The 27795-nt window shown below is 40.9% G+C and overlaps 1 protein-coding gene across 2 annotated transcripts in view; it reads right to left on the minus strand.

Moving 5' to 3' along the window:
* LOC124187111 (protein O-GlcNAcase) overlaps positions 1–27795 on the minus strand; it is a 142694-nt gene that overhangs the window by 33364 nt on the left and 81535 nt on the right. The window contains exon 8 of one of the 2 annotated variants that reach the window (XM_046579373.1): positions 280–333. The exons of the other annotated variant lie outside the window; for it this stretch is intronic. Within the exon in view, the coding sequence (XP_046435329.1) occupies positions 280–333 (54 nt within the window). The remainder of the gene's footprint in view (positions 1–279; positions 334–27795) is intronic. 2 annotated transcript variants of the gene reach the window in all.

Below are 27795 nucleotides of genomic sequence, written 5' to 3' on the forward strand. Positions count from 1 at the left end.
CAATCTTCGGGTGAATTATGCTTTGGTTAGCATTTCACTGTGTGGTTCTGATAATCTCATCTGCTAAAAGTACATGTTGATACCTCATTTCTTGTAATGCTGTTTATTGGCAACGAGAGCTTGCATACAATTAAGCAGGAGTGGATACCCCTTGCCTCAAAAAATCCGGAATATTGGTATCTAGGTAACTACTAAGAAACTGGATAGGAGTTATGCATAGAGCTATGGTAATTGCGTGCACTACCTTGAGTTACTAATTAAAACAGGTAAATGGCATACATGTGTAGCTTCCTTGGGTATACGTAGTCATCGTCGTTGGAAATCTGCCAAACCCTAGTGAAAAAACAAAAAGTAGAAACGGCAAGTTAGTCAGTATTCAGATATATTTCAATCTTACAGTTTAAATACCAAAATAGGGAACACTTTTGACCGATTACATTTTTAACGAGAATCAATCAAATATATGGACGTAGAGTACTACTTCAAATAAAATATGAGATATTCAGCGTTACACAATATGTTTTACCAGCAAGGAGAGTATCAGATCTCCGGATCACAGATTCTGCTGAAACTTTTAAGGATGTTTCTTTAGCTCAAAATATGGAACTTCTCATTTGCGATTCCATCCATTCAGCCTTCCTTTGCTCGATTTACAATACATCAGGAACGCGATTAATTTTATACTTTACTGTGGCTCTGAAATAATAACATATCTGTTAAACTAAAATCTACAAGGTGTCCTATTTTGAAAAACGGGCTTAAATTTATCTAAACATAACTTGAGGCGAAAACATTAAATTAAAAAATGTTTCAAACAAAATTTGTTGTACATGAAGGGGGACATCAGATGAGCAACCCGATTTTTGGGTCCGGAGCCTCTGCTAGGCTCATCAAGGCTCAACTTTTGTCTTTTAAATGAAACCTTGAGAATGAGTCCTACGGTGAACAGAATTATTCAACATTAAAAAATGTTTGAGCACTTGTTTTCATTAGTTTTTCAGCATTGCTAAGCATTCGAGAACCACCAGCATCAGCGTTACCCAATGTACACCGCGGGGAGGTTCTTGAACGCGTTCTCATTTTGAAATTGAGCGCAACCATTGACGTATTGCCACTTTTTTTACGAGAAAACTTCGATTAACGTTTTCGGACTGTTTGAAGACGGAAACCAAAAAATGACTCCGAGTAAAACTTACTTATTTTTCGACGAGAAATGAGGAAATTCTATAAAAAATACCAGGTGCTGTTTGAAAAATAACAGTTGGGTTTCGATGGGCCCAGCAGAGACCCCGGACTCAACAACTGGGATGCTCATCTGATGTCCCTTTTCATATACAGCAACTTTTGTCCAAAAGGTGTTTTTCAGTTTAATGTATAGTTTTCGATGTATTGAAACTTATTTTATCTCAAATGGGACGCCCTGTACAAGACCCTGTAATTGAAACTTTAGGAGAGAATAATAAAAATTAATGTAGGTGGTGATTCTTGACCACAAGATGATGATAGAAGGTTAATTCTTGGATATGAACGTCAGAAAAATTAAACGAAGTGAAATTTGTTTACGTTTCGGCCCGAGTTGGGGCCCTCCTCGGAACGAAATATTTATCATGGTCTTAATGGACCGCATAGTGCACAAGCAAGAGTATTAATTTAAAAACACAAGTCATGTAGATAAATGGAATGGACCAGTTAGCAGTACAGTATTTGAAAACCGACAAACCAAACGTCTCTCCCAACTACTGATATTCACCGACTTATCTCTTAAGTGACTGGAAAGGAATTTGAATTTAACGCAACTATCAATCGATGTACTATCGCCACTGACCAGTACGATAGTACGATAGTACGTCGATTGACAGTTGCGTTGACTTCAAATTCCTTCCCAGGCACTTAAGAGATGAGTCAGTGAATATGAGTAGTTGGAAGAGACGTATTGGTTTGTCGTTTTTCAAATAATGTATTGCTAACTGGTCCATTCCATTCATCTACATCACTTGTGTTTTTAAATTAATACTCTTGCTTGTGCACTATGCGGTCCGTGAAGACCATAATAATTATTCCGTTCCGAGGAAGACCCCAACTCGGGCTGAAACGTAAACAAATTTCAATTTTGTTTAATTTTTCTGACCTTCATATCCAAAAATTACCCTTCTATCAATGCAAATGAATATTGAGAGCAGAAATGGACAACAGGATTCTTTGATCAGGGTATTCCACCCAATAAACTGCTGATATAATTAATTTTAACCGAACTGAAGAACGGCCCAATGAATAAAACTTTTTATCACAAGCTTCATATTTTGGGGCAAAGGAACACACTTAAAAGTTTCAGTAGAATCCGTGATCTGAAGGTCTGATGCTTTCCTGATGAGTCTAGCAGCTTGCCAATAAAAATCTTGCCTCCCTGGTAACTTCTGAGCAATCAAAGTCAACTACATTGAAATTTCCATATAGCGGGCACTTTTGGGATCGGAAATCTTGTCCGCTATTGAGTAGTGTCTGTTATTTAGGAAATGCCTAATTTTTTAGTGCACAAATATGTCGTATCTTATTGCGAATAAGTATACACATTCCCACAAAACATGTAATATTTTAATAGACGAAAGAACATGAACGAATAAATGTATGTAAGTATTCAAAATACATAAATTGTAACAAACAAAACAGAACAACACTTTTTGTTATAATAAAATACATAATAAAATATATATGTAATAGGTTCAAAAAAGAACGGTTTCGTAATATGTAGCAAACTCTAGCGTACGCGATGGTACGTCAACAGCCAAGAGTTCGGTAAACAATGAACAAACTGAAAATTTTGCAAGCCTGTCCGCTATTAGGAAATTTTTTCATGAACAAATGCATCCCCGGCAGTGTTTGCGTCCGTTGTTAAGGATGTTAAATATTGGAAGGTATATTTTCAGTTAGCGCGATGCTTTTCTATCGAGGATATCTAACTTGTTCATTATAAGAAGGTATCCGCTGTTAAGAGGTGTCCGTTGAGAGAATGTTCACTGTATATAATATACATATTCACAGATGGTACAATGACAAATTACGCTATTTGTGGATTTAAAAAAGTAGCTGCTGGTACATGTTTCACATTTTCAAAAGATACAATTCGCTACTTGTTTTACATAATACTCATTTGTAAAATATGTACATGTATAATCGCGCATTCCATATAAGTTGCACAGACAAAACCAGGGACCCGAAAAAAATGGATTATTCATAACATGTCAAAAAGTGTAAGACAAACTACATCAATGGCATATTTAATCATATGTGAGTGTGCTATTTTCTCATTCTCTGCAATGAAACTCTGTTATTATTATAGATCCTTTAACATTGAATTCTTTGATGGGAGTGATAGACTTTTCCCTATTATCGAAAACATCGAATCTCAAGCTAACAGCGTTTACCATTCACAACACGTAATGCGCACAATCCCTATTGCATAGAGCCGTTTTTATGGGCCAAAATGTTGGAAAATCAGACTTCGTGAGTGTTCAATGCTGTAAGTAGAGAACGCCATAGGACAAAGGACGTCCACATACAGAAATTGATTTTGCGACAGCTGGTTTTTCTCCCTAACTGGTGACGCTGTCAAGGAATTGCAATTGAAGGATTGCTTCTCCTTCGGGCTGCGCGTTACAAGCTGAAATTCTCCAATTGTAATTCCTTGCCAACGTGACTAGTTCGAAAGCAGTATTAGCTGTAGCGGAATCAATTTTCGTATGTGTACGTGTTGCAGTTGTCCGCCGATGCAGCCAGCTTTTGATGCTTTCACAGCCGACAGAATAATGTGGCGCGATAGAAAATTTGACAGAAAATCAAAACGTGGTAGGAAATACCAATTGGAAGAAACTCAAGGTTTCGACACGACTTCACAACCGCAGTATGAAGGTTTAAGTTTGTAATATTAATGTAACGTTGAAAAATTCATGTCTGTCTGAAATTCTGCAAACCACGATTTTGCGTTATTTAGAGAACATACACATATTTTGGAGACCCAATATTTTATATCATTCTACAACTGGAAAATACTGATCTTTATTTTAATAGTTTATTGCATTGGAAGGTTGCTATAGTCAGTCTTTATTTACCAAGATGTAATAATGAAAAAATTTGCAAATTATCACAAGACAGTGACATGAAATGGGTAAATAAATTATGTTTGAAAAATAGCTTCAGCTAGTACCCAAAATGCATTGATATCGAAAAAAATGGACTAATTTTGTATCGTGAAATAGGGGCGTCATTTATGTTGACTCTTACCCGAGTCTACGCATCATTGGTACAAAAAAGTTAAAGTTAAATTTTAAATCATTTGAAGTCGACTTTTAAGCACTAGTGCTCATAAAACGTACAAAGTAATCGAGTTATTTAGAGAAATAGCGATGAAAATGCATTTCTACGGTTCTCAGTATGTAATTAGTGATCATTAACGGGTTGAATGAGCCGTGATTGTTCGAGTCAAGTTGTATGTTTGCCGCTACTGTATTACTTACACGCAGTATCACGTGACTCCTATTGATGAGTAGAGTTTAATGTTGAGTCACGCAGTACCAGTTGTGCCATTACAGCAGCAGCAATCGTGCAACTTTACCTAAATAATCAAAGCTCATTCAAGCCGTTGACGGTCGAAAATTACTAACAACTGTAGGAATGCATTTTCTGGCAGATTTATTACCTGAAACACAAATGTTTCTGGATAAATGTGTCGCGCATCGCACATAAAATTACGCTATGGCGTTTTCCTATCAGTGATACGTAAGCCACGACAACAGTCAACGTAGATGACACCGAAACATTTTATGTTGCAAAATAAATCGGTTTTTCCCAATTCCAGTGGATTCTGGATACTAACTGGAATCCATTCTTTATAAATAATCGACTTAATCCATTGCATGCTCCCGTTTCGGGTTATTATTCGACGTGTTCGGTCGAACGAATAGTCAGAGGTGCCCAGGCACGAACGGTCGCTCACGCGTGTATACGAACAAATGCGTCGCGCGGCCGACTCTCTCTATTTTGTCTTTGCATGTGTTTTATTTAGACGAGCATGAAGGTGGAGGAGATAGCGCGGGCCAGGCCGCATCAGTCAAGTACTCGAGCGATTCGGGGTCGGTCGGTTCATTCCTTTTGCCTTTTTCTTTTCTGTGTGCGTTTCCAGAAAGACGGATAAATCTAAAAAGTTTGTCTGCAATTCGATTGATACTTGGATCTTGTGGTGTCTTGTATTTTCAAATCCTTCCTGATTGTTGCATGCAGGGGAGCTGGAATAACTTCGTAAGTACACTAACACAAGCGCGGTACGTCCCGCCAGGCACACCGGCGCAGCCCGGTTGTACCAATGAGCATTGCTTGTACATACTTCGACTCATACAAGATAATCCTTCAGCTACACCGAATCAAGCGGTGATACCTGAGCACAAGCGCAATGCTTACACGAAGTCGCCAGTGACTTCATTTACCACGATTATACTGCACGAAACAGTCCAGACGCCCAACGCAAATATACATAAATATAGAGATTCAATTCGGAAGTTTCAAACGAAACCAGCAATCAATACAACCACATATATATAATGTCTCCTACTCGTAGATTTCACCTCCGAAATAATTAATTGTGCGAAATATATTTGATATGACAAATATCTTATACACATTGTAAATTCAACATTTGCGAAGGGTTTTTTTCTCTGAGGTTCATACCTCAAAGACTCTGAGCCATAATAAGACATAGAACTGGTGGCTCAAAATGTGTGTTTATTTCATTTATTCCTATTCCCTAGATCGTTGTTTTCTAGAGTTGGAAATCGTGACCAAATGAAAAAATACGCGACCTCGTTTTTATTAAAGAGGACGCGACCCACGAAACACGACGTGAAAATGAATTGTATCTCAGTCAGTAAAGACTGACTGTCGCATCCTCTTAATGGGTACTCTTTAGTGCCATTCCATGGATATGCCATCATAATACCTCGCTAAAATACAACTCAAAAATTTTGTGCCGGAGGAGCTCGTTAAACGCATGGTTTTCGAATTATAAGCGACAGCGTTAACAAGGGGAGGGCGCGATTTGTAAATAATCGATTTTGATGAAACTCAGATATGTTGTAGAGGTATTTGCCTTAAGTACCAGACTAACCGGAATTAGGATAACAACTCTTATTCACCCAGAAAATCCTCTACAACATATCTGACTTTCATCAAAATCGATTATTTACAAATCGCGCCCTCCTCTTGTAAGCCAATTCGGGTACAGTATTTCATCTGAAGTAGCTGTACCGGAAGCTGACATTTAACTTTCCTGAAATTGGATAAAAAGGATGGAGTAGAGATAGAAATGGCTAGAACAAGATAAAACAGAACTAGAAGTGAAAATTGAGCACGTAAGCGAAAGAGAAAACGGATAGAAGGAAGGACTGAAGCAAATAAAAGACACAATAATGCAGCTTGAAGGTAGAAACGGAGAGAAAGCGGATGGCAGTATATGAGAACTGGAAAAAAAACTATGAAAAGAGAAGAGATAAGAACAAAAATAGACAAAGTAGAGAAAAAGGTCAGGTTGCAGCAAAGGTTAGGTAGAAGAAATAACACAGTAATCGAAGGGATAGAAGGGGCGGACATAGCACAGGTAACGAAAAAGGCAATAGAGAAAGGAACAAGGATCAAAGGGATCCAAGAACTAGGTGGAAGGAGAGAGAAAGGGAGCTCCAGAATCATGAGAGTGGAATTATACACCAAAGGAGAAAAGAGATATGCTTACCAAGAAATGGAAGTCGAGAAGAACTAACTAAGAATGGAGGATGACCTGAGAAACGAGATGAAAGCTATTAAAAATAGCAGGAGAGGAAAGAATAGGAGCCGAGGGAATAAAGAAAAAATAGAGTTCGACAAAATCCACATATAGGGAAAATTTTGGAATTGGAATAAAGAGGACAAGGCAATAAGGGACAAAAAAAAAAAGAACGCAATAGATATCAAAGGAAAAGAAGGAGGAGGAACGAAGAATGCGTGAAAGCTGACAAAAGAATCGGGGGGACTAGTTAGAAAATGGAATAATGAAGAGAAAGAAAGAAATTGAATAGAAAAACAAGGATTCTGAAACGTGACAGGCCTAAAACGCAAAGACAAACTCTGAAGACAAGTAACGAATTGGGACGTAATCGACCGGATGGAGACATGGGTGGGCGAAAGAAGATGAAGAGGATTAAAGACAGACTAGCAAAGGGATGGGCGTTGAAGATCAAGAAGGCTAGACAGGAAAGGAAGATTTATAAGAGTAATAACCAGAATAATGAGAGACTTCAGGCTAAAGGACAAAAGGAGGGAAAATGAAGGATGTCAACTAAGGATGACGATAGGAGAGGAGAAGTGGGGCAGAAAAACTGTATACGTAAATAAAGATGTAGAAAAGAAGAAGCTAGAGAAACCAAAAAAGACCACGAAAGAAGCGATCGTAGGTGAAAAAAAAAATCATAACAGGGTGGAACTGGAACGCAAGAATAGAAGAAGATGGGGGGGGGGGATTAAAGAAAAACATGAAATGAAAAGGAAAGGAAAATCGAAGGAACAAACAAATCGAATAAGGTAGGGAAATCCATAATGAAATAGCTAAAAAAAGAGCAGAGAAATGAAGCAGGGGAATGGACTAACAAGGAAGGTATCTCAGGTCGAACTCTCCGATTTGATTTCTTCTGTAACATATTATAGTTGACTAAAAGCTAAACGACACGTATTTTTTTTTTAGTCTTTTTTTTTTTTTTGGGAAATGGCATTTTTGATTTCTTGTTATGAGAAAAGTTTCCAGTGGGATTGGTTAAACAATATGTTCTTGTGGGTGAAACTACCAAATCGCCCACTGACATGCCTTACTTTAGAGGGTGGTTCACCCCCTTAAACTGTTGAAGGGCAGATTAAAAAGAACTACGTTTCTCTTAGTTTTTAGTCTACTTTAACATATTACAGAATAAATCAAATCGGAGAGATCGATTTGGGATACCTTCCTTGTAAGAAGGAACATACACATTGAGAAGCGCAAAAGCAAAAACAGTAATCGTTATCGGAATCTATTCGCAAAACTCTCTTTATTTCTCTACTACTCTAATCGCGTGAGTACTTCGGCAAAAAACTGCGAAGTTCAATTGGTTTAGAACAAAGCATAAACTTCGATGTTGATTATGTTTTTATAAATTTCGTTACCGTGTTTTCGTTTATCAGTGATCACGTGAAATGCAAGCAGTGCGGTGAAGCAATAACAATTACGAAAACTTCTATTTATGGTCTTTAGTTCAAGCTGAAAATAGAGTGTCCTTGTGAGCCCCGTAGTGTTCCCTCTTCCCCATATATTTCTAATGCATACTAAGAAAATACTAGGTTCGCTTTACTATGCATACGACAGGAATCGCGGAGTAAAGGCATGCAACGATTTTCTGGAATTATGGATCTAGCACATCCAGTCTAACAGACTGCGCATAGCGCGATTGTAAAAAATATTGCGACTGTTTCAGAGTCAGTACAAGTTATTATTTTTAAGTCAGTAGTGCGAAAAGAAAAATAAATGACTGCAACAAATGAGACAAATCCGTGATTAAACGTGTCAGGAAATGGCAGATGGCGCAAGCGGTGCTTCAATTCATCCACGGGAGTATGTAGTGGCATTGGACATTACACTGGTGAGGTACTTCATGTAAATATCAAGTGCATATACCAAATTCCCATATTCCAGAATAAGGAAACTACTGCTGAGTTTCAGGAAAATAATCATAAAAATATATGTACTGTATACCGCAAGGGTTCTTCCGGAAAAATGGAAGTTAACGTAATATCTGAATTATTTGAAAGATCGATAGGAAATTAGCATTGGAGGTTCCGAAACTTATAAGGGAATAAATGACAGAGCATCATATGAAGATACAAAAATAACCAAGAAAGAATATGATGGACACATCTAGAAAATAATGGCACGAGACTTAGAAATTGTAGACAAAAAATACCAGCGGACTAGGAGGAAAAGGTGAACTGATAGGCAACCGCATTGCCAACCTCTACAATTTATTACGGTTTCGCGATAAGACATAACAGTGATTTTGTGGAGGAGATGAGCAAAGCGATTGTGGCCACAGGATGTCCAACGACCAGGAATTATAAGAGAATTTGAAAGTGCCCTTAAAAATGCGTAATATATACAAGAATTTTGATATATTTTGATTTTGTTCCGTTTGTGCTCCTTAATTCTTGTATGTAATTGCCTACTTGTTTGCCTATTGTATATCTTGTCACAGTTTTTGCAGGGAATTTTGTAAAACACGCAAAAACGGAACATTCACGGCCTAGATGAAAATTACACTGCTTTAACCAGACACTCCATTGAACTAGACCATGTTTTTAGTTATGAACGTGCTAGCGTCTTAGCTGTGGAACCGGTACATTACAAACGTCTTCTTCTTGAGATGTGCAATATTGTAGCAGATGCTCTTGCAGTTAATTTAAGTTAAGATATTGAACATCTCAGTAATATCTATACGTCAGTAATACATCATTCTTAGTTTCCTAAGCTACCTATTGTGCATAACTCTACTTTATCATCAAAACTGTATTGTTTCGCTTCTATGTTCTTAGGTCATATCTATGTCTATTACTAGCCGATAATCCTTTCTTCTAGTCCGACCGTTGTTGTCTCAACGTTTCTAACGGTCATCTAATTTCAACGTCGGTCTTTCCTTGCCAGTAAATTTGATCCAAGATGGGAGCTTGGGCGTTTCGTATTGCACTGTATAATTGTAATATAGTGGTGTATTTTAAAATTATATTCTGTAAATCTGTTTCATCGTCACGTCCACATCAAGTTTTATTATCCAAAAAATTCTCACACGAGGTGAATATTATTCCTTTTTCTGTGAGATTAAATCGCATTCACTTGGTGATGTGTTTCCTATGTAAGCTATTTTTTAGGTTGCATATTTTTTTTCATTATTTATCTATTTATTCATTTTTTTATTTTTTCTGTACAGGGTGTCCCAATTCAAAGTACACATTATGTTTTCAGCCGAACTAACGTCTCAATTGGAAAATGTGTCCTACAAACGGGTAAAAGTTGGGGATAAAAAAAAAAAAAAAAATTTTCCACGAAGGGAAATGTGAGACTCATATAATTTGAATAACAATTTCCCTCGGGGCAATATTCGCTCAGAATCAATGTCAAAAATGGCAATCGTAATAAAATTTCAAGCCGCACGGTTATATCGAGAACTTTACGTTGGCTCTTCAAGCTTGCGCTCAACCCCCACCCCATTCGACAAATTACCGTCTTCCGAAAACGTAGCAGAAATGACAAAACGAGGGGCGAAGTTGAAATTTCGAATTTGAAGAGTTCCAAAACCTCCTAATTCGGAATTTTTTGATGGCCAAGGTTGAAGTAATGAAATCAAGCTCTGACGAAACATGAAAGTTTCGAAAGGTCAGAAACCAGACGCTCAAAATTCCGAAAAAGCAAAATTTCGAAAGTGCAAAAATGAAAAAATTCCGAAAAACCGAAACATCGAAATTCTGAATAATCGTAGATTTTCAGTTCTGTGAATTTCTGGCTTGGTAAAATTTCACCACTTTGACATTTCTGTTTTGGATTTTCGATATTTTTACGATCGGAGTCCCGGTCATTCTGATTGTCAGTTTTTCTGATTATCTACAGCCACTCGTAAATGTTAATTTCTGGAATTTCACTCGGTCGAAAGTTTATTTTTCAGAATTTTTCCTCCATCAGAACTTCACTTTTCGGAACTTTGCTGCATCGTAACTTGAATATTCGGAACTTTGATCCGTCTGGTTTCCGATTCTTCGATACTTTGTTGTTCCTCCAAGTTCGACTTCTTTACTTCAAGTTTCACCACCAAATAATTCGGATACCATTGAATGGACAACTAAATACGAATTGGACAAAGCTAACGCGGTGTATGTAAAAGGAGCAGTGAAATAAGAATGCAACTAATCAGTTGCAGAAAATTATCCCCCAATCGTCGATGTGCTGGATTTGAGCGATTCATCGCTTCAAAACCTACTAAAAACTTCAAGTGCTACTGTACAGTGTGATAAGCATGCAATACCGAACGCAAATTGTGCATTTCAGAACGTCACGTCACTTCAGAACTGGATATTGTAACATCATGCTTTATGGTGACGCAGAACAATTTGTCTTACTGTGCATCAGCAATCTTCAGGAACAATCCCGCATTCCCGGCGAATATATCATGATTGTGATACTGATTGTTTCCGATATAAGCTAAAATTATTCAATCAAGCTTATTTTTAGACGTACTCATGAATTAATATAGTACCTTTATCCTAGTTATTAACCTCTTACCGACCGAACTTCGCACGTATCCGTTCCAGATATGGAACCATGGCCAGGAAAAGGTTAAGACTGAAATTTTTGAACAATTGTTTGATTCTAGAAACTGTAAGTCGTCGTAAGAATATTCTATAGAAGCTTCTGAAACCTCTTGACGTGAATCTAATAAATATAGAGGTCATTGGTATTACACCGGTGTGGTAAAAAATATCACGTAGTTCATATCATGGTGAGAAAGGAATGTGGCGTGAATAATATTACACCAGCATTCCAGTTGACGAACAAAATTCTTGGAACCAATCATGCAGTAAAGAATGTCACGTAGTTGATATCACATCCAAGCCGACAAACAGTTCTGCGAACTGATTATATGACAAATAATGTCACGTGGTTGATATTACACCGGAATCTCAACCGGAAAACAGTTCTCAGAACTATCAATCGTAGAATGTGAGGTGTTTGACATCACACCGGAAGCCACTCAAGGTCAACACTCAGATTGCCTTGGGAAAGTCGTTTGCAGCGACATCGTAGAACAGTTAAGGGTAAAGGCTTTAAGTATTCGTCAGTGGGGTGATAACAGGTAAGATAGATAAGATTGAGCGAATTTTCGGTAAGGCAGCGCGATTATAACCTTCAGTTAGTAAGAATTTCAGCATAATTTTAGTAAGGCAGCGCGATTTTTAACCTCTGTTCGATATTTGATTATAATTTAATAATAAACAACGTCGGTAAAGCAGAGCGCAGTGTTGACCTCATAGCATCAAAAGGGTTTGAGTCTCAGTAAAGTGTCAGTAAGTGTTGGTAGTAACAATCTGTATCCAGAAGCAGCACAGCTATAACATTCCTGCTATACCCTTTCGGGTACAACCCCACAAACGAATAGCTTGTGCAAAATTTAAGAGAGATGGATTAGAGACCGTCATTATGTGTCTACAATCGTTTTAAGATTTTTAACAGAAACACCCGAATTTGCACGCTCCGTCTTACAAGTTTTGCGAGCTAACGCTAAGGTCCTCTTCGACAATACTCGACATGCTAATGATATGAACTCAAAAGTCTTCCCATTCCGAGGTCTTCTACATCTATCTAGTTTGGTGTGGTGGCCCGTGGAGTACCACTTACTAATTAAATTTTTTTGGTGTTTACTCCTTAAGAAACGATTTGAGTTATAGGGCCCGGTACGGAAATTATATGAGGAGTAAAATCAAGTGTAACACGAAAACTTGAGGCGTTACGTAGAAAGAGACAAACATATATATTTGTCGGATTGAATGTGCAAAAGAATGAAATGGAAAACATTACACAGCGTATCCTATACTCGGGGCCTCCTCTTTGTGCAATGCTTCGTAGTCTCACTGTATAGTTTACTACCTCTGGTCTGAGAGTTAAATGTGTGCGTATGTTTGTACGCGTGTGTGTGTGCCTGCGTATTACGAAGTTCTGCAGCAACTTGTATACTGCTGCCGAGTACAAGGTATCCATGCTGTATAACAAATACATATAGGAGTATTTATTGTACGATACAACGTTCACAAACAGCAACTAACCATCAACTTTTAATGTATTGATTTTAAAGATTTCTTGTACTTCTATGCATTGATACATGTATTTTTATGTATTACACTTTTATTGAAGTAATATAAATAATCCGAATAATTACTATTCAGAGAGAAGGCAAAAAATATATGAATCATCGACGTAGGATGCGCGAATTAGTGATGAGGACGAGTGTAAATAAAACGAAGATGATGTTGAGATGGAAAGAGATGATGATTAACAGTAACCGAGAATTTTATTCATTCTGATGTGGCGATACAGACCGTATCGCAAGAGAGCGTTACAGAGAGTGAACATTTACAGAGCGAGAGAACACATAGATTACACACATACATGATTTCGAGACAGTAGACAATACATGAGATACAGCTGATAGGTTTTGAGTCGCGACACGGGCAAGCGGCGAGATTTGACGCAGAGACGGCAAGTAAATATTGCACGCGAGTGTGAGGACGATTTTGAGTGTCGCGAGACACACATTTAACTATTCGATACTTTGCCGAAACATACCGCCCGCTTCGCTATCGGTAACGATCGCGAAATTAGATTATGCCGCCCGCCGTGCGCTATTTATTCTTAGAGTCAATAATTGTCTTGAGAGGACACTGGAAGCACACACAATTTTACGATCGGACGTTTTAACACAGCGGATTTCGTTTGAACGGTCACGACGCGAACGAGACTGTCGGTTCCCGGATGCACTTCGATCACTTTCGCGAGGGGCCACAAAGATGGAGGTAGATTTTCGTTTTTTACGAGAACGATGGATCCGATTTTGATGTTCCCGTGATGAGTCTGCCATTTCGAGAGGTTTCGGAAGAAGTGAAGATACTCCGTACTCCATCGTTTCCAAAAATGCTCCAGCATTTGACGCGAGTGTTGCCAATGCGATAGCCGTTGAACTGGCACCTCGATGAGTGACGGCTCAGGAATTGTGTTCAATGCTGAGCCGACGAGAAAGTGTCCTGGAGTCAAGGCACTTGGATCCCGTGGATCGTCCGAGATAGCGCAAAGAGGTCGAGAATTGAGCGTGGCTTCTACTTGCGTGAGGAACGTCGCGAAATGCTCGAACGTTTGAGGTGAAATTTGACCGATTTCACTCCCGCCCATTTTCCACCGAAATGAGGCACGGAGGGAGGATTGAACCGCCACTAGGTTCCGTGTGATGCAAGGATGTTCGCGATTTCTGAGAACTCCTTTGAGGATGCAGCGAGAAGACGGCGAAATTCTGAGTCTGCGCCGATGAGATTCGTTCCACAATCGCTTGTGATCGAGGCGCAAATTCCTCGTCGAGATGTGAAGCGTTTGTACGCCGCGATGAATGCCGCCGTCGTGTAGTCCGAAACTAGCTCGAGATGTACAGCCGAGGTCGTAAAGCAGATGAAGATAACAATATATCCCTTGCATGATTTTGCTCCTCTTCCGCGGGAGTCTCGAATCGAGAATGAACCAGCGTGGTCAACGCCAGCGTGGAGAAACGGCCTTGATTGCGTGACTCGAGACTGAGGGAGTTGGCCCATCTGTTGGCTGCTGAGAATGGCGCGATGACGCGCACAAGGAAAGCAACGATGTATGAACATGCGGATCGGTACTCTTCCTCCCAGGATCCAGTACCGCTGTCGAATTGTAGCGAGAGTGAGTTGCGGATTTCTGTGGAGCGTCAACCGATGATGATGATCGATGATCAATGTGGAGACCAATGATTCGCGAGGCAAGATGAACGGTTGCTTTTCGTCATACGAAAGCGATGAGTGATTCAGTCGACCACCGACTCTGAGGAATCCGTTCGAATCGATGAACGGCGTAAGTCGCGATAGTGGATGACTCCGAGTGAGACTTGAGCTTGTTTCGATTTGGCAAATTTCTTCCGCGAAATACGCCTGCTGAGTCACCTTGGTCCAATACTATTGGGCGTCATTCAATTCCCGAGTCGAGATTGATCCAGAATTGATAGAAGACGTGGGTGATTGATTTGATGATTTCCGCTTCGCGAGGAAATGATTTGCAGCACGCTTACACAACGCGATGACTTTGAGGAGAGTCGATAGTTTTGAGTAGCGATCGACTAGATCCCAGATTAGTAGCAACTTGGCTGTTGCGATATGCGTCGACAGCCCTTTTCTTTCCTCGAGATGAATGTCTTCCTCTGGTCGCGGAGATGAGGATGGCCAATTGACTGAAGGCTTTGAGAGCCAGGATGGTCTGACAGTCCAAAATTCAGAATTTTGGATTTGCTCTGAATATGCACCACGAGACGCAAGATCAGCGGGGTTTTCAGAACCCGAGATGTGATACCACCGAGCGCGCGCGAACTCTTGGATTTCCGTTACGCGATTACGAACGAATTCTTTCCACCGCGATGGGTGGCTTTTGATCCACGCGAGCGCGACTGTGAAATCCGTCCACAGATAGACCGGGGTGTTCTCAAGATTTAGAGTCTTTTCCACGTGACACATCAACCGGACGAGAAGATTCGCAGCGCAGAGTTCAAGACGAAGAATTGTCACCTTCTTTAGCGGCGCTACTTTAGTTTTCGCGCACACTACTGAAACGCACACTTCGTAAGTGTCAATGTACGTTCGCGCGTAGATCACTGCGCCTAATGCACTTTGAGAGGCGTCCGCGAAACCGTGGATCTCTATCCCGAGAGATGCTGAACTTAACCCGATCCATCGTAGGATGGTAATAGCTGAGATGCCTTGAACATCTTGTAGAAACTCGATCCATAGCGAGGACAATGAAGCTGAGAGCGGCTCATCCCAGTCGAAACCGAGTGCCCACAATTCCTGCATAAAGATTTTGGCTCTGATCATGATGGGCGAGAGCCATCCGAGAGGGTCAAAGAGCTGCGCGGTTTGTGAGATGACTTTTCGTTTCGTGAAATTGTCCTGAGTTTGATGAATTTGCGGTGAGAACGCGAACGCGTCGATGTCTGGTCTCCACGCAAGACCGAGAGCCCGAAAGAATGGACTTTGATCGAGATTTAGATGCATCGCGATCTCTTGATGGTTTCGAGAAATATCAACGAGAGTTTCTGGGTGGCTTGAAGTCCACTTTTGAAGTTCAAAGCCGCCCGCCTTGAGCAATTGATTGAGTTCGTTGATTTTCTCGCGACCTTGATCAACGTCCTCTGCTCCTGAGAGGATGTCGTCGACGTACGTATTCTCGAGAATGACGTGGCTCGCAAAGGGATACTGCTTACCTTCGTCCTGAACGAGTTGATGAAGAACACGGATTACCAGATACGGAGCGCTTGCAAGACCATACGTTACCGTAGTTAGTTGATATTCTTCAATCAGTAGCTCTGGTTCTTCCCTCCAGAGGATTCGCTGAAAATCTTGGTCATCATCGTGGACCAAAATTTGTCGGTACATCTTGACGATGTCTGATGAGGACGCGACTGGATATTGTCGCCAGCGTAAGAGAACGTCCGCGAGGTCGGTTTGCACTTTTGGACCGACAAGATTTTCATTGAGAGAGAGTCCGAGGTTGGTTTTTTGAGACCCGTTGAACACGAAACGCAACTTTGTTGTGGAACTGCTGTCGCGAACTACACCGTGATGGGGAAGATAAAACACGCGGGAATTGTTTTCAGGTGCATTGATAGCGCGACGCATGTGCCCGAGTTCACGATATTCACGAAGGAAGCTCGAGTAAGCCTCCTTGAGATTCGCGTCGCTGCCAAACCGTTTCTCCAAACGAAGGAGCATTTGATGCGCGGGATTCCGGGAGTTGCCGAGCTCTACCGAATTGTCCTTGAGCGGCAGCTGAACTACGTAACGACCGGACGCAGTTCGAGAAACCGTTTCGCGAAAGTGTTGCTCACAACGCTCTTTTTCGGAAGTTAGTGTCAAAGGTTTCGACACTTCTTCCTGCTTCCAAAACTGCTGCATAAGATCGAGCAATTCGTGATCGAGGGAGCATTGGAAGCCTTGGACTGCGCCATACGAGGGGCTTGCTGCTTCCGCTGAAACGCAGCCGGAGAGAACCCAGCCGAACTGAGTTTCTTGCGCGATTAGAGTTTTTGGTGCTCCTCTTCGAACTCCTTGAGCAATGATGTTGATGTAGATGTCGGCTCCGAGAATTACGTCGATTTGGCCGGGATGTGCAAAGCTTGGATCCGCGAGGTTGAGTCCTTGTAGATGAGGCCAGTCTTCGACGAGAAGTCGAAATGAGGGTAGATACGATGTGAGTCGCGGAAGCACGAGTACCTCCACCTGACACGAGAACGAGGTGTGAGCACGAGATTGGAGTTGCAATGTCGCGATGCCGCGAGTCACTGCCGATTGATGAGCTCCGACGCCAATGATCGGTATCGTTGCTTGATGCCGACGTAGTCGCAATTGTTGCGCTAGCGACTCCGTGATGAATGAACTTTCGGATCCTTGATCGAGTAGAGCGCGAGTGATGATTCTTTCTCCAGTCTCCAGATTCGAGGCGATCAATTGCACTGTGGCGAGAAGAACTGGAGAGCGCTTGATCATTGTAGGCTGAGCTGAGTGGTTGATCACCTGAGAGGCGCTGTTCGAGATCGGTGCGTTCTGCACTGCAGGTTGCGCTACTGCAGCCCGTCCTTGAGATGTGCCGCTGTTGGCAGCTGTCAAGATTGAGGAAGAGTTTCGATGCAGCAAGGAATAATATCGACTGTTGCACACGCGACACGTTTTGTTGGATCGACAGTCCTTCTGCTGATGTGGACCGAGACAATTGAAGCAAAGCTTTTTCACAGAAACCACTTCCCTTCTTTGATCGAGAGATTTGTCGCGAAAGGTCGAACAAAACGCAATGTAGTGGTTGCCTTTGCAACAAACACACGACTGTTCCTTTGATTGCGCCGTATGTGACCTTGTCGTCTGAGGATTTGACCTTCCTTGCGATGAGTGCGGTTTCGACGTCACGATTTTATTGTGAGCATGAGCTTGCTCCACGGCTTCGAGGGTGTGGATGCGACCGATGAGAAACACCTTGAGCTCCGCAAACGAGGGGGGCTCGAGTTTCTCGCTAACAATTTTCTCCCACTCTTCGCTGGGTCGAGCTTACGAATCGTCATGTGCACGATGATGTGATCCCTTAATTTCTCGGGACTATCGAGAAGTTCGAGCGCGCCAAGAGCTTCGCAAGTGTTGCTGTGCAAACTCTTCAGTTCCGATGATGATTTTTTTGCGACACGAGGAATCGCGAAAAGTGTCGCGAGATGAGAATCAGTCAGAAGCCGCTTGTTTTCGTATCGTGAGACGAGAGTTTCCCAGGCTCGAGGGAAGTTTTCTGCGGTGAGAGAAATGTTTTTGATGAGTTGTAACGGTTCATCGGTCACACTGGTTTTGAGGTCGTGCAGCTTTTCCACTTCCGAAATTTGCGAATTTTCGCGAACCATCGACGAGAAGAGGCCGTGAAACGGCTTCCAGTCTGAGTAGCCGCCCGCGAAAGTGGGCAGTTCAATACGCGGTAACCGTTTTGATGATCCTCCTGCTGGTGCGTCTTGAGGAGCTGCAGCAGCTTGCGCGGTTGCTGCAGGCGCAGGCTTTAGCAATTCGGGAAGATCAAGCATCACTCCTTCGCCACTGAAGAAGTGCTCTTCACACAGTCCGTAATAATCTTTCGCGAAGTACGAAAGCTTTTTGATCGCGTCGAGTTGATCACCTTTCGCTGCGAACTTGATCTCGTTGATCTTTTCGTGATTATCTTGGAACTTATTCCAACTTGAATTTAAAGCATTAAGCCGCGACTTCACCTGCCCGTAAGTGATTTTTTCCTCGCCGAGCTTGCGCAGGTTGTCGACGGCACGAGAGATGCGCCATATGTAGTCCTTTTGACGTCCGATATGTTCTTCGATCGACATGTTGATGTACGAGAGGATTTAAACTTACACGACGAAATGAGTTTTCATGAACGAGACACAAACACACTGATAGTAGCGTGACGCGATTCACACTTCGGGAGACCGGTGTTGTTGACGCTCCGATCTTAGTCACGGTCACTACAGAGGACACCGCACGTTTGAATTTAACGGACGCGACTGCTTTTTGTTGATGGTTTTCACCGATAACGAGATTGTTCACTTTAATAACGTGTACTTTCACAATTAGATGCTCACGCGATAGTTCGGTTTTCACTCACTAGCTAATTCGTTTTCCCGTAAGTCGCAACCATGCGAAAGATTCGACTCGATTTGCGAATGATCCGATTCGATTCACGACTGATCTGGCTCGAAGGACCAAAAAATTGTTAGAGAGAAGGCAAAAAAGATATGGATCATCGACGTGGGATCCGCGAATTAGTGATGAGGACGAGTGTAAATGTAACGAAGATGATGTTGAGATGGAGAGAGATGATGATTAACAGTAACCGAGAATTTTATTGATTCTGATGCGGCGATACAGACCGTATCGCAAAAGAGCGTTACAGAGAGTGAAGATTTACAGAGCGAGAGAACACATAGATTACACACATACATGATTTCGAGACAGTAGACAATACATGAGATACAGCTGATAGATTTTGAGTCACGACACGGGCAAGCGGCGAGATTTGACGCAGAGAAGGCAAGTAAACATGGCACGCAGGTGTGCGTACATGTGTGAGGACGATTTTGAGTGTCGCGAGACACACATTTAACTATTCGATACTTTGCCGAAACAATTACAGATATATGTTTATTTCTCTTATCATTTTGGAAGATGCGTTCATTGACCCTCTTTTTCTATTTGATATATATCATAATTATCGTTCATAAGGAGTAAACTCCAATCGTGCGTCGGAGCTGACACACACACTTTTTTTTTTATGGATTCGTATTTCTATTAACTAGCAGTCTTCAATCCTTTGCTTGCAATTACAGAGCGGTAGCAAAGTTCGGCAGCACACTTATAATTCGGCTTTAAAAGCACTGACTATATTTACTGCTTATAACTCTCGAAAAAATAGACTAACCCAGGTGGAAATAATTTTTAAGCCCACCTATTAATTTGACTCTACGATAAGTGGAGAAAATCGGACAATTTCGTAGTTTTTACATACAAATTTTTGTAGGTTACCGTTCATTTTCGTGTAATATTGTACTTTTTCGTAAATTATTTTCGTTTTCAATAAATAAGTGTATATTCGCTAGCATATGCGCAATTGTTATTCTTATATCAAATGCTATGATGGATATTATTTGTGGTAATATGTCTTAGAATTCTTGGGTTGATGAAATAACAAACGTTAGTTTTTTCATGAGACTCACCTATTTAGATAAAGTGAGTTCAAAGATATGCGAACGATTCTCCAAATTCATCTAGATAATACTTACGATCAGAAAATGAGAAGATCAGTCTTCGGACGTAGACCCAAATACTGCTAAGTCTGGACTTGTCCGCAATAGTTTTCCTTGTGAGAAAGATGCAAAATCTGTCGGTTTTGTAACAATGTATTTCATACTTTCTCATACACATTCATGATCTTATCGATTTGAATTAGCTTTTTAAATTGTCGATCGACAAAATTTTTCGTGAAAATTCAGACTCATAAAATTCATAAAGCTTTAAAAAGTTGTACTTTTCAACTGAATTCTTATAATACTAAGAGTGAAAATATTAATATTATCTGGAGCCGTAATTGTAATTATTTTTCATGGAAAACTGCAGATTTTCATGATTTTTTTGCAGAAACTAGCAGTTTTTCATAAAATTCCACAAATTTCTACGAAAAAAAATCTATTCTGCCCTTTATCGGTAATTGTAATTACCTTTTATAGAAAATTGTGGAATTTTATAATTTTTTGTAACAATTCGTAATTTTATATGCAAAATACTACGTTTTGTGACGACTTTCCACAATTTTATATGCTTTTTGACGATTTCCTATGATTTCCAAATATTTCCAACAATTTTCAACGATCTGAATTTTACCGTAGTTTGGTGTAAAATTGATTTCTGTAGGAAAGGCTATTAAAGGGATCCCCATAGTGGGGATTTACTTACACATCTGCATACCTATGAAAGATTTCCACCCCTTAAATTCTCAATGATAAAGCGATAATTCGAGCATTTATTAACTAAAAATGGTACCTTGGATACAATTGTTGTGGGCAAAATAGTCACAGCTGCAAATAAGGCTGGAGGTAAAATAAAATTTGAATGAAAAATCTTAAAAATAGCTGACAGGCACGCAGTATTTGCCATTATTTAACCCACAACATCACAGCAAAAATAGTCGAATCAAAATCCCAAATTGTGCGAATCGGAGACGCGAAAATCACTTATGCACAAGTGTTCACAGAATTTGAGATGACTGATTTTCTGGAAAAGTTGTTACCATCGCATAGTGGGGCGGAATCACTAATCTCTGGTGGAAAAATGAAGTTTCGTCTTCGGTGTTTTGAAGTAGTGGATTAGGTAAAGTGATAGTTGCAGGGTCAAATTGCAGACTGGGGAAAAGACGAGCCTTTATACCTGCTATTGTATTACAGTTGTAAAGTGACCCTCGCTCGAGCCAGACGCATCGCGCTCCAAGCGAAATTTACAGTGTTGTGTTTAAAACGTCACCAAGCCCAGAAAAATTGAGTTATCAAAAACCTAAAAAATGGATTCAAAAGGGAAAGGTAAGTATATCATCGTGAAATTCTAAGTTTATAGCAATGATGTCATCATATCATATCATATACATTGAAATCAACAAAGGAATGATTTGTCCAAAAATGGACGTAAAATTGTAACGGAAAATTGTAAACATGGAGAGAAAAGTTGAGCTGTACTCGATTGCCCCGCGGCTGGACTTGTATTAGGTTGCAGATTGATCTATTATTTAATGGAAACAACAACAAAGTTCAGCGATTTTACGCGCCACCCCTATTGCTGAAAGTTTTTGTAATAAAAAGTGCATTTTTCTCAATATCGAACTAAAACATAAAATATGGAGAAGCAGTTTGAATAAAAATTTGATGGTTTCAAAAGATCTATTCCGGGGTGTACTTACGTTGTGAGCTCAGTGCCCAGGATGGGCCTGGTGAGGCCCTACTCGATTTTTTTTCTCATCGCCCTCACTTTTTAGTTGTAAAGGAAGGCGGGTTCTGGATACAAATCCCTACTATACCGACACAGCCGAGGCGTCAAATTTTTTCGCGGGAGAGGGGTTATCCCCACCGAGACTGACGTTATCAGCCTTCATCTGCTCTGCGCTCTGCATTACCATGATATCGATCATCGGAAAAAATCATCTGTTTTGCGCTCTGCGTTGCCATCGTTGATGATGAAATTATTTAAATTTTAGTTACTTTTTCACCCTCATCGATAAAAAATTAGGTATTATATGTAAACTTACCATTATCAGCATACGTTTGTTTCATCATCATCGGTTAAAATCTCAGGCTCTACAGTTACCAACATGCATCGAGCAAGATCCAGACATAAACTCGACTCACGCAGTTCGACAAGACTCAGCTTCCAGAAAGTTTTTCCACCATGAGTGAGAAAGGGGAGCGTGACGTTGTGAGGTTAGCAACGACGAATTCGCATAATTTTGGAAGGTACACGGTTCTCGGAATCGTCAGACAAGTTGCGACACAACGTTGAGAGGCCCGCGTTGATCGGCAAAACGTTGTAGGTTTTGGATCCACACCTGCATAGATGTTGAATTAGCGGAAAACAAACGGATCGTGTGACAAATTGTGACATGATGTCAAGCGGCCTGCGTCGATCGACAAAACGTCGAAGGTTCTGGATCCGCACCTGCATCAATGACGCATTCGCAGAAAACAAACGGATCGTCTGACAAGTAGCGACATAATGTTGAGCGACCAGTGTCGATCGGCAAAACGTTGAAGGTTGTAGAACCACACGTACTGCGACCCTGAACGAATTCTCGGAATTTATGAAGACTGTAATATATTAAGTTATAACACGGGAAATGGTTTGGAAACAGTTTATTCGATACATCTTATCAAGCCTCCGGCCTCGAGCTGACTCTGGCCTACAAGATAATCTTTTCGGGAGAGTCCGCTGACTCACCCGATTGTAGACGCCAGCTCGTAGAGCGTCCCAATACACTACAATCTCCTCCCTTTTTATTTTGCAGCTCACAGACTAATAATAATAAACTTAATAGAAGATAATAGCAAACTTACATTGACCTTCATCTATTTGACTTTACTTTCTTTATTTAAACGGGCTGAGCGTCCTAACGGTATCGTTTCAGGTTCTACCTCCTCGTTATATTTTGCTACCCTTTTCTCTATTCGTCGAGTCAGCTGATTCGCGTGTCTCTTCCAAGTGAGGTCCGGTGCTACCTACACTTCGAACGTCACTAGTGACAAAACCTCCGAGACCGTTGCCTTTACCTGTTTGGAATCTCCTCGCCTTGATCTTCCGCCCATACTGGGTCCCCTACCGCGAAGTTTTCTATTCTCTTTAACATTTTCGCTTCCACTTGCTTGACTTATTTTTGTTCAATATCATTTTGTAAGGACGGTTTAAGGAGATCAAAACGCGTTCGCAATTCTCTCTTATACAGCAGCCACGCCGGCGTTTTCCCGGTCGTGTTGTGTGGTGACTGCGGTAATCAAACAGAAAAATATCTATGTCTTGATACAGCGATTTTCCTTCTTTCACAAGTTTTTTTACTTTCGTCTTAAACGTATTTACAAAATGTTCCGCCGCGCCGTTCATAGCTGGGTGGTACGGGGGTGAAAAACTATCTTTGATTTCCGATGCTTTCAAAAACTCGCCGAACTCTTCGCTCGCGAATTATCGACCATTGTCGGATACTAAATGCCTTGGCAATCCGAATCTCGCAAACAATTTTCCAAATTCTGCCATTAGTCTTACAGCCGTTATACAGTTTCCAAAATCTACCACTTCCAGCCATTTAGAGTGCGGATCGATAACCACCAAGAACATGCGACCCTCGAATGGGCCTAAAAAATCGCAATGAACTCTGGACCATGGTCTGTCGGACCACGGCCATGGCGTCAACTGAACCTTTGCCGGCTTGTTTCGATTTTCACCACAGATTGCGCATGAGGCTACTACATTTTCAATATCACCGTCAACCCCCGGCCACCAAACATACGAACGCGCTAACATTTTCGTTTTCACAATACCCAGATGCGAGGCGTGTAAGTCCCTCATCACAGCTTGTCTCAATTACTCAGGTATCACTACCCTGTGTCCCCACATTATGCAGTTTTGATCCAAGGTCAACTCAATTCGTCTCGCAAACTACGGTTCAAACTCTCGAGCTTTTCTTCACTCAGCGGCCAACCCTCTCTTACAAATTTAGCTACTTCTTTTAGAACTTTTTTTTTTGCGGTTTCCGTTGCTATAATTCGAAAATCTAGAACTTCGAGGCTCTCATTTATGTATCGTACCGCAGTGAACTCTTTGTCAAAAACTTGAATCTCGTTCTGAATTGACAGTGTATCGCAATTGCCATTCTCTGCCGATTTAATATATTCAATCCGATAATTAAAACATGACAAAAAGTACGACCATCGCTGCAAGCGACTTGCTATCATAACCGGTATTTCGTTCTTGGGACCGAAAATATACAGTAATGGTTTATGGGCCGTTCTCAAAATAATTTCGCGTCCATATACGTACTGGTAGTACTTTTTGAAACCAAAAATTATATCAGTAAGAATTTCTTCTCTGCATGCACGATGTAAGGAGACTGTAGTGTGTAGATGTTATGTTTACCCTTTCAATCCTTTGCTTCCGATGAGAAGCAAAAATTATATCACTCGCCTCTTCATCTATGATCGTTCGATTCAGTTCATCTGTCGGAATCATTTTCGATACGTATTCGATCGGTCGCTCACTACCGTCTCTATACTTATGCGATAATATCGCTGATAATCCATATGCCGATGCATCGCACGCCAAGATTAATTGTTCTTTAGGATCGTAATGCGCGAGAACCTTTTCGGAGGTCAACTCAGTCTTGATCCACTTGAACGCCTGTTCGCACTCATCCGTCCAACAAAACTCACTCTTACTCTGACATTCATATAGTGGTTTCATGTATTGTACCCTGTTGATGTATGTACTATACATTTATATTGTACACACATCACTCTGTAATGTATAGTGACATTGAAGAAATCGAATCTGACCTACACGTATGTATGTATTTAGAGTCAAAGTGAGTCGAAAACAAGATCGCAGAGAAAGCGCCACGAATGTCAAGTGTTGTCCAGAAAATTTGAATATTTTATCCTAACGTATTTCTATAGATTAAATATACTCATAGAATTATTGGAGTCTCGTTTTTTCCCAACCATTCTAACATACCCGACGCGAAAGAAATCTCGCATACTATGTAACGAGGCCTATAAATACCGCTGATTGTTTTGCATCTTGTGGGCGCGGTGCTTCTATCATCGCTTTGACTTTAGCTGGTGCCTTGTGTAATCCATTTTTGTCTATAAAAAAAACCTAGTATCTCTATTTTTTCTTTAAAAGATCGTATTTTTTTGCGTTCGCTCTCAGACCGCATTCTCCTAGTCGCACAAGTACGGTTTCCAGTGTCCTACGATGCTCGCTTTCCGTGTTACCCGTCCAATACAAGTTATCCAGATATACTTTTACTCGAGGAATGCCACTCATACACGCTTCCATATGACGTTAGAAAACCCCTGCGCCCGACGCTACTCCTTCCGGCAGACGCGTGGATGTAAAAACCTTTATGTGTCGTGATTGTTAAGGGGGAATATCAGTGTGACAGGCTGAAAAATGAGGTATTTTTTGGGAATTTTTTTTTTTTGAAAAACGGCTCGATCGAATTATTTGGGATTTTGTGTATTTATTATTGAAGCATTGAAGTATACAAGGGAAATTTTTTTTATTTTCAGTACATTTTATAAAGCAGAGGAGCGATCGCAAAATGGCGTCTCAAAAAAAAACTTCCCGACGATTGACTACATAAGTGCCACAGCAAGCATCCGAAATCAAAAATTCGAAAAGATTATGAAATTATGATAGTATAGATATCGCAGCATCGTAGGAAATTTGAAAATTTTGATTGGAAAAAAAATGGCGGCCATTTAAAAAAAAACGAATTTTACACAAAAAATTTGCGGTAAATTACGAATAAAAAAAAAGTAAACAATTTAAAGAAAACTCTACGATGCGACGATAGCGACAAGTTTTCTGAAGACAATCCTTTTTGAACGAAGTCGATTAGACAAAATTTGACCAAGTTATGCTGTCAACCAGGTCAAAAACATGGTTTCGAGAAAAACGCGTTTAAAGTTTCGAGAGGATAAAATTGAATGATGTCACTTAAATATTGATATACAACAAGTTCTTACCGATTAATCTGCTATCCCTGGACCATATAGAAGCTCATTTTCGTCCAGCACTAACATTTCCTCATCCTCACATCGGTTTATATCACTCAAGCGTCCCTCGTGCATGCCTGAATAGACAAAAAAGTCGGGCCGGACGCGTCCTGTATAGAAGGCTCTGAGAGCGTCGATGCTTGGTGCCGATTTCGAATACTTCTAAGCCGAATATTGTTTTTAAAATTTGTAGACATATTCTTAAAGGTCAAAACTATCTATTTAAGCAAAAAAAAAATCGATTTTTTTTCACACTGATATTCCTCCTTAAACAGTTGCGAGACGCTTCTTCAACTGGGATTTGCATATATGCGTGCTTTAAATCTACTTGCGAAAACGTCTGCCCCCCTTCAAATGCCGCGAATATCTCTCCGATGGTGGGCAACGGATACTTGTCAATCACGAGTTGAGGATTTACTGTTAATTTAAAATTTTCACAGATTCTCACTGACCCGTCTGACTTCACAATGGGTACAATGGGAGTTGCCCACTCGCTAATTTCGACTTTTGCCGAATGAACCAAACCTACCAGAATGTCGATTTCTTTCTCTACTTTCTCTTGAAGAGCGAACGGCACGTGTCTAGCTTTAAGTGCTACGGGCTTAGCATTGTCTTTCAAAACAATTTTTACGCTACCCTTATTAAACAATCCCGATCCTTTGCCGAATAACAACAGATACTTTGCTGCCATCTGCATCTCTATTGATTTCTCTTGTGAAATTAGCAATATGGAATTTAACTTTCTTTTATAGTTTTCATTCGCTTTTAATCCTAACGGCCATTCACCAAGTGCTGCCAGCCATTGCCTACCGATAAGGGTTGGCCCTCTAGCGGGCACGACGTAACAATCTAAGCGTTTAGTCACGCCGTCATACTCAACTCTTAAGTTTTTTATCACTCCTACCGGCGGTAGCGTATATCCGTATCCCTCTAACGCTATTGACGTAGACTCGAGTTCGTATTTAGGAAGAATTTTTTTTCGCGTCTGCTCGGACATTACGGCTAAGAACGTGCCCCCATCCGCCTGCATTCTCACCTGTACATTATCGATATTTAAACATACTTACATCGGGTCCGCTATTATTCTACCTGTGCTCGAATACAACGCGTAAACATTTTTCTCTTCGGTCGCTTGACTCGTTGTTGTGTACACTCGTAGATGTAAACACCCGCGGTCTCCTTCTGGCTCGTCGTCGAAATCTTCGTTGCTTCCTTCTTCCTCGAGATAACGCACCGATTGGTGTTCTGCGCCCCTTTTTCCCCAGCACGCCGCTGCCAGGTGTCCCTTGCGGTTACAGTTGGAGCACGTCTTCTGCTGGTGAATGCATGCTCTCGCGTAGTGGCCCGGCTTCCCACAGCAATAACATTCGATTTCTTCGTTATTCGTCTGTGCGATCGGTCTTCCTTTCTCATTGTCCGTGCTCTCTTGTTTATGTTCTCCTCTTGGCCTCGCTCTCTGGCTTCGTGAGCGCCCTCGTCCCGGATTTCCTCTCCCCTGGCTGAATCCTCGGCCTCTCGCTGATGCCCGTAGGTAATTGACATCGTGAGCTCCCGCCGTGGACTT

Source organism: Neodiprion fabricii, chromosome 7, assembly GCF_021155785.1.
Source record: "Neodiprion fabricii isolate iyNeoFabr1 chromosome 7, iyNeoFabr1.1, whole genome shotgun sequence".
Classification (NCBI taxonomy): Eukaryota; Metazoa; Arthropoda; class Insecta; order Hymenoptera; family Diprionidae; genus Neodiprion; species Neodiprion fabricii.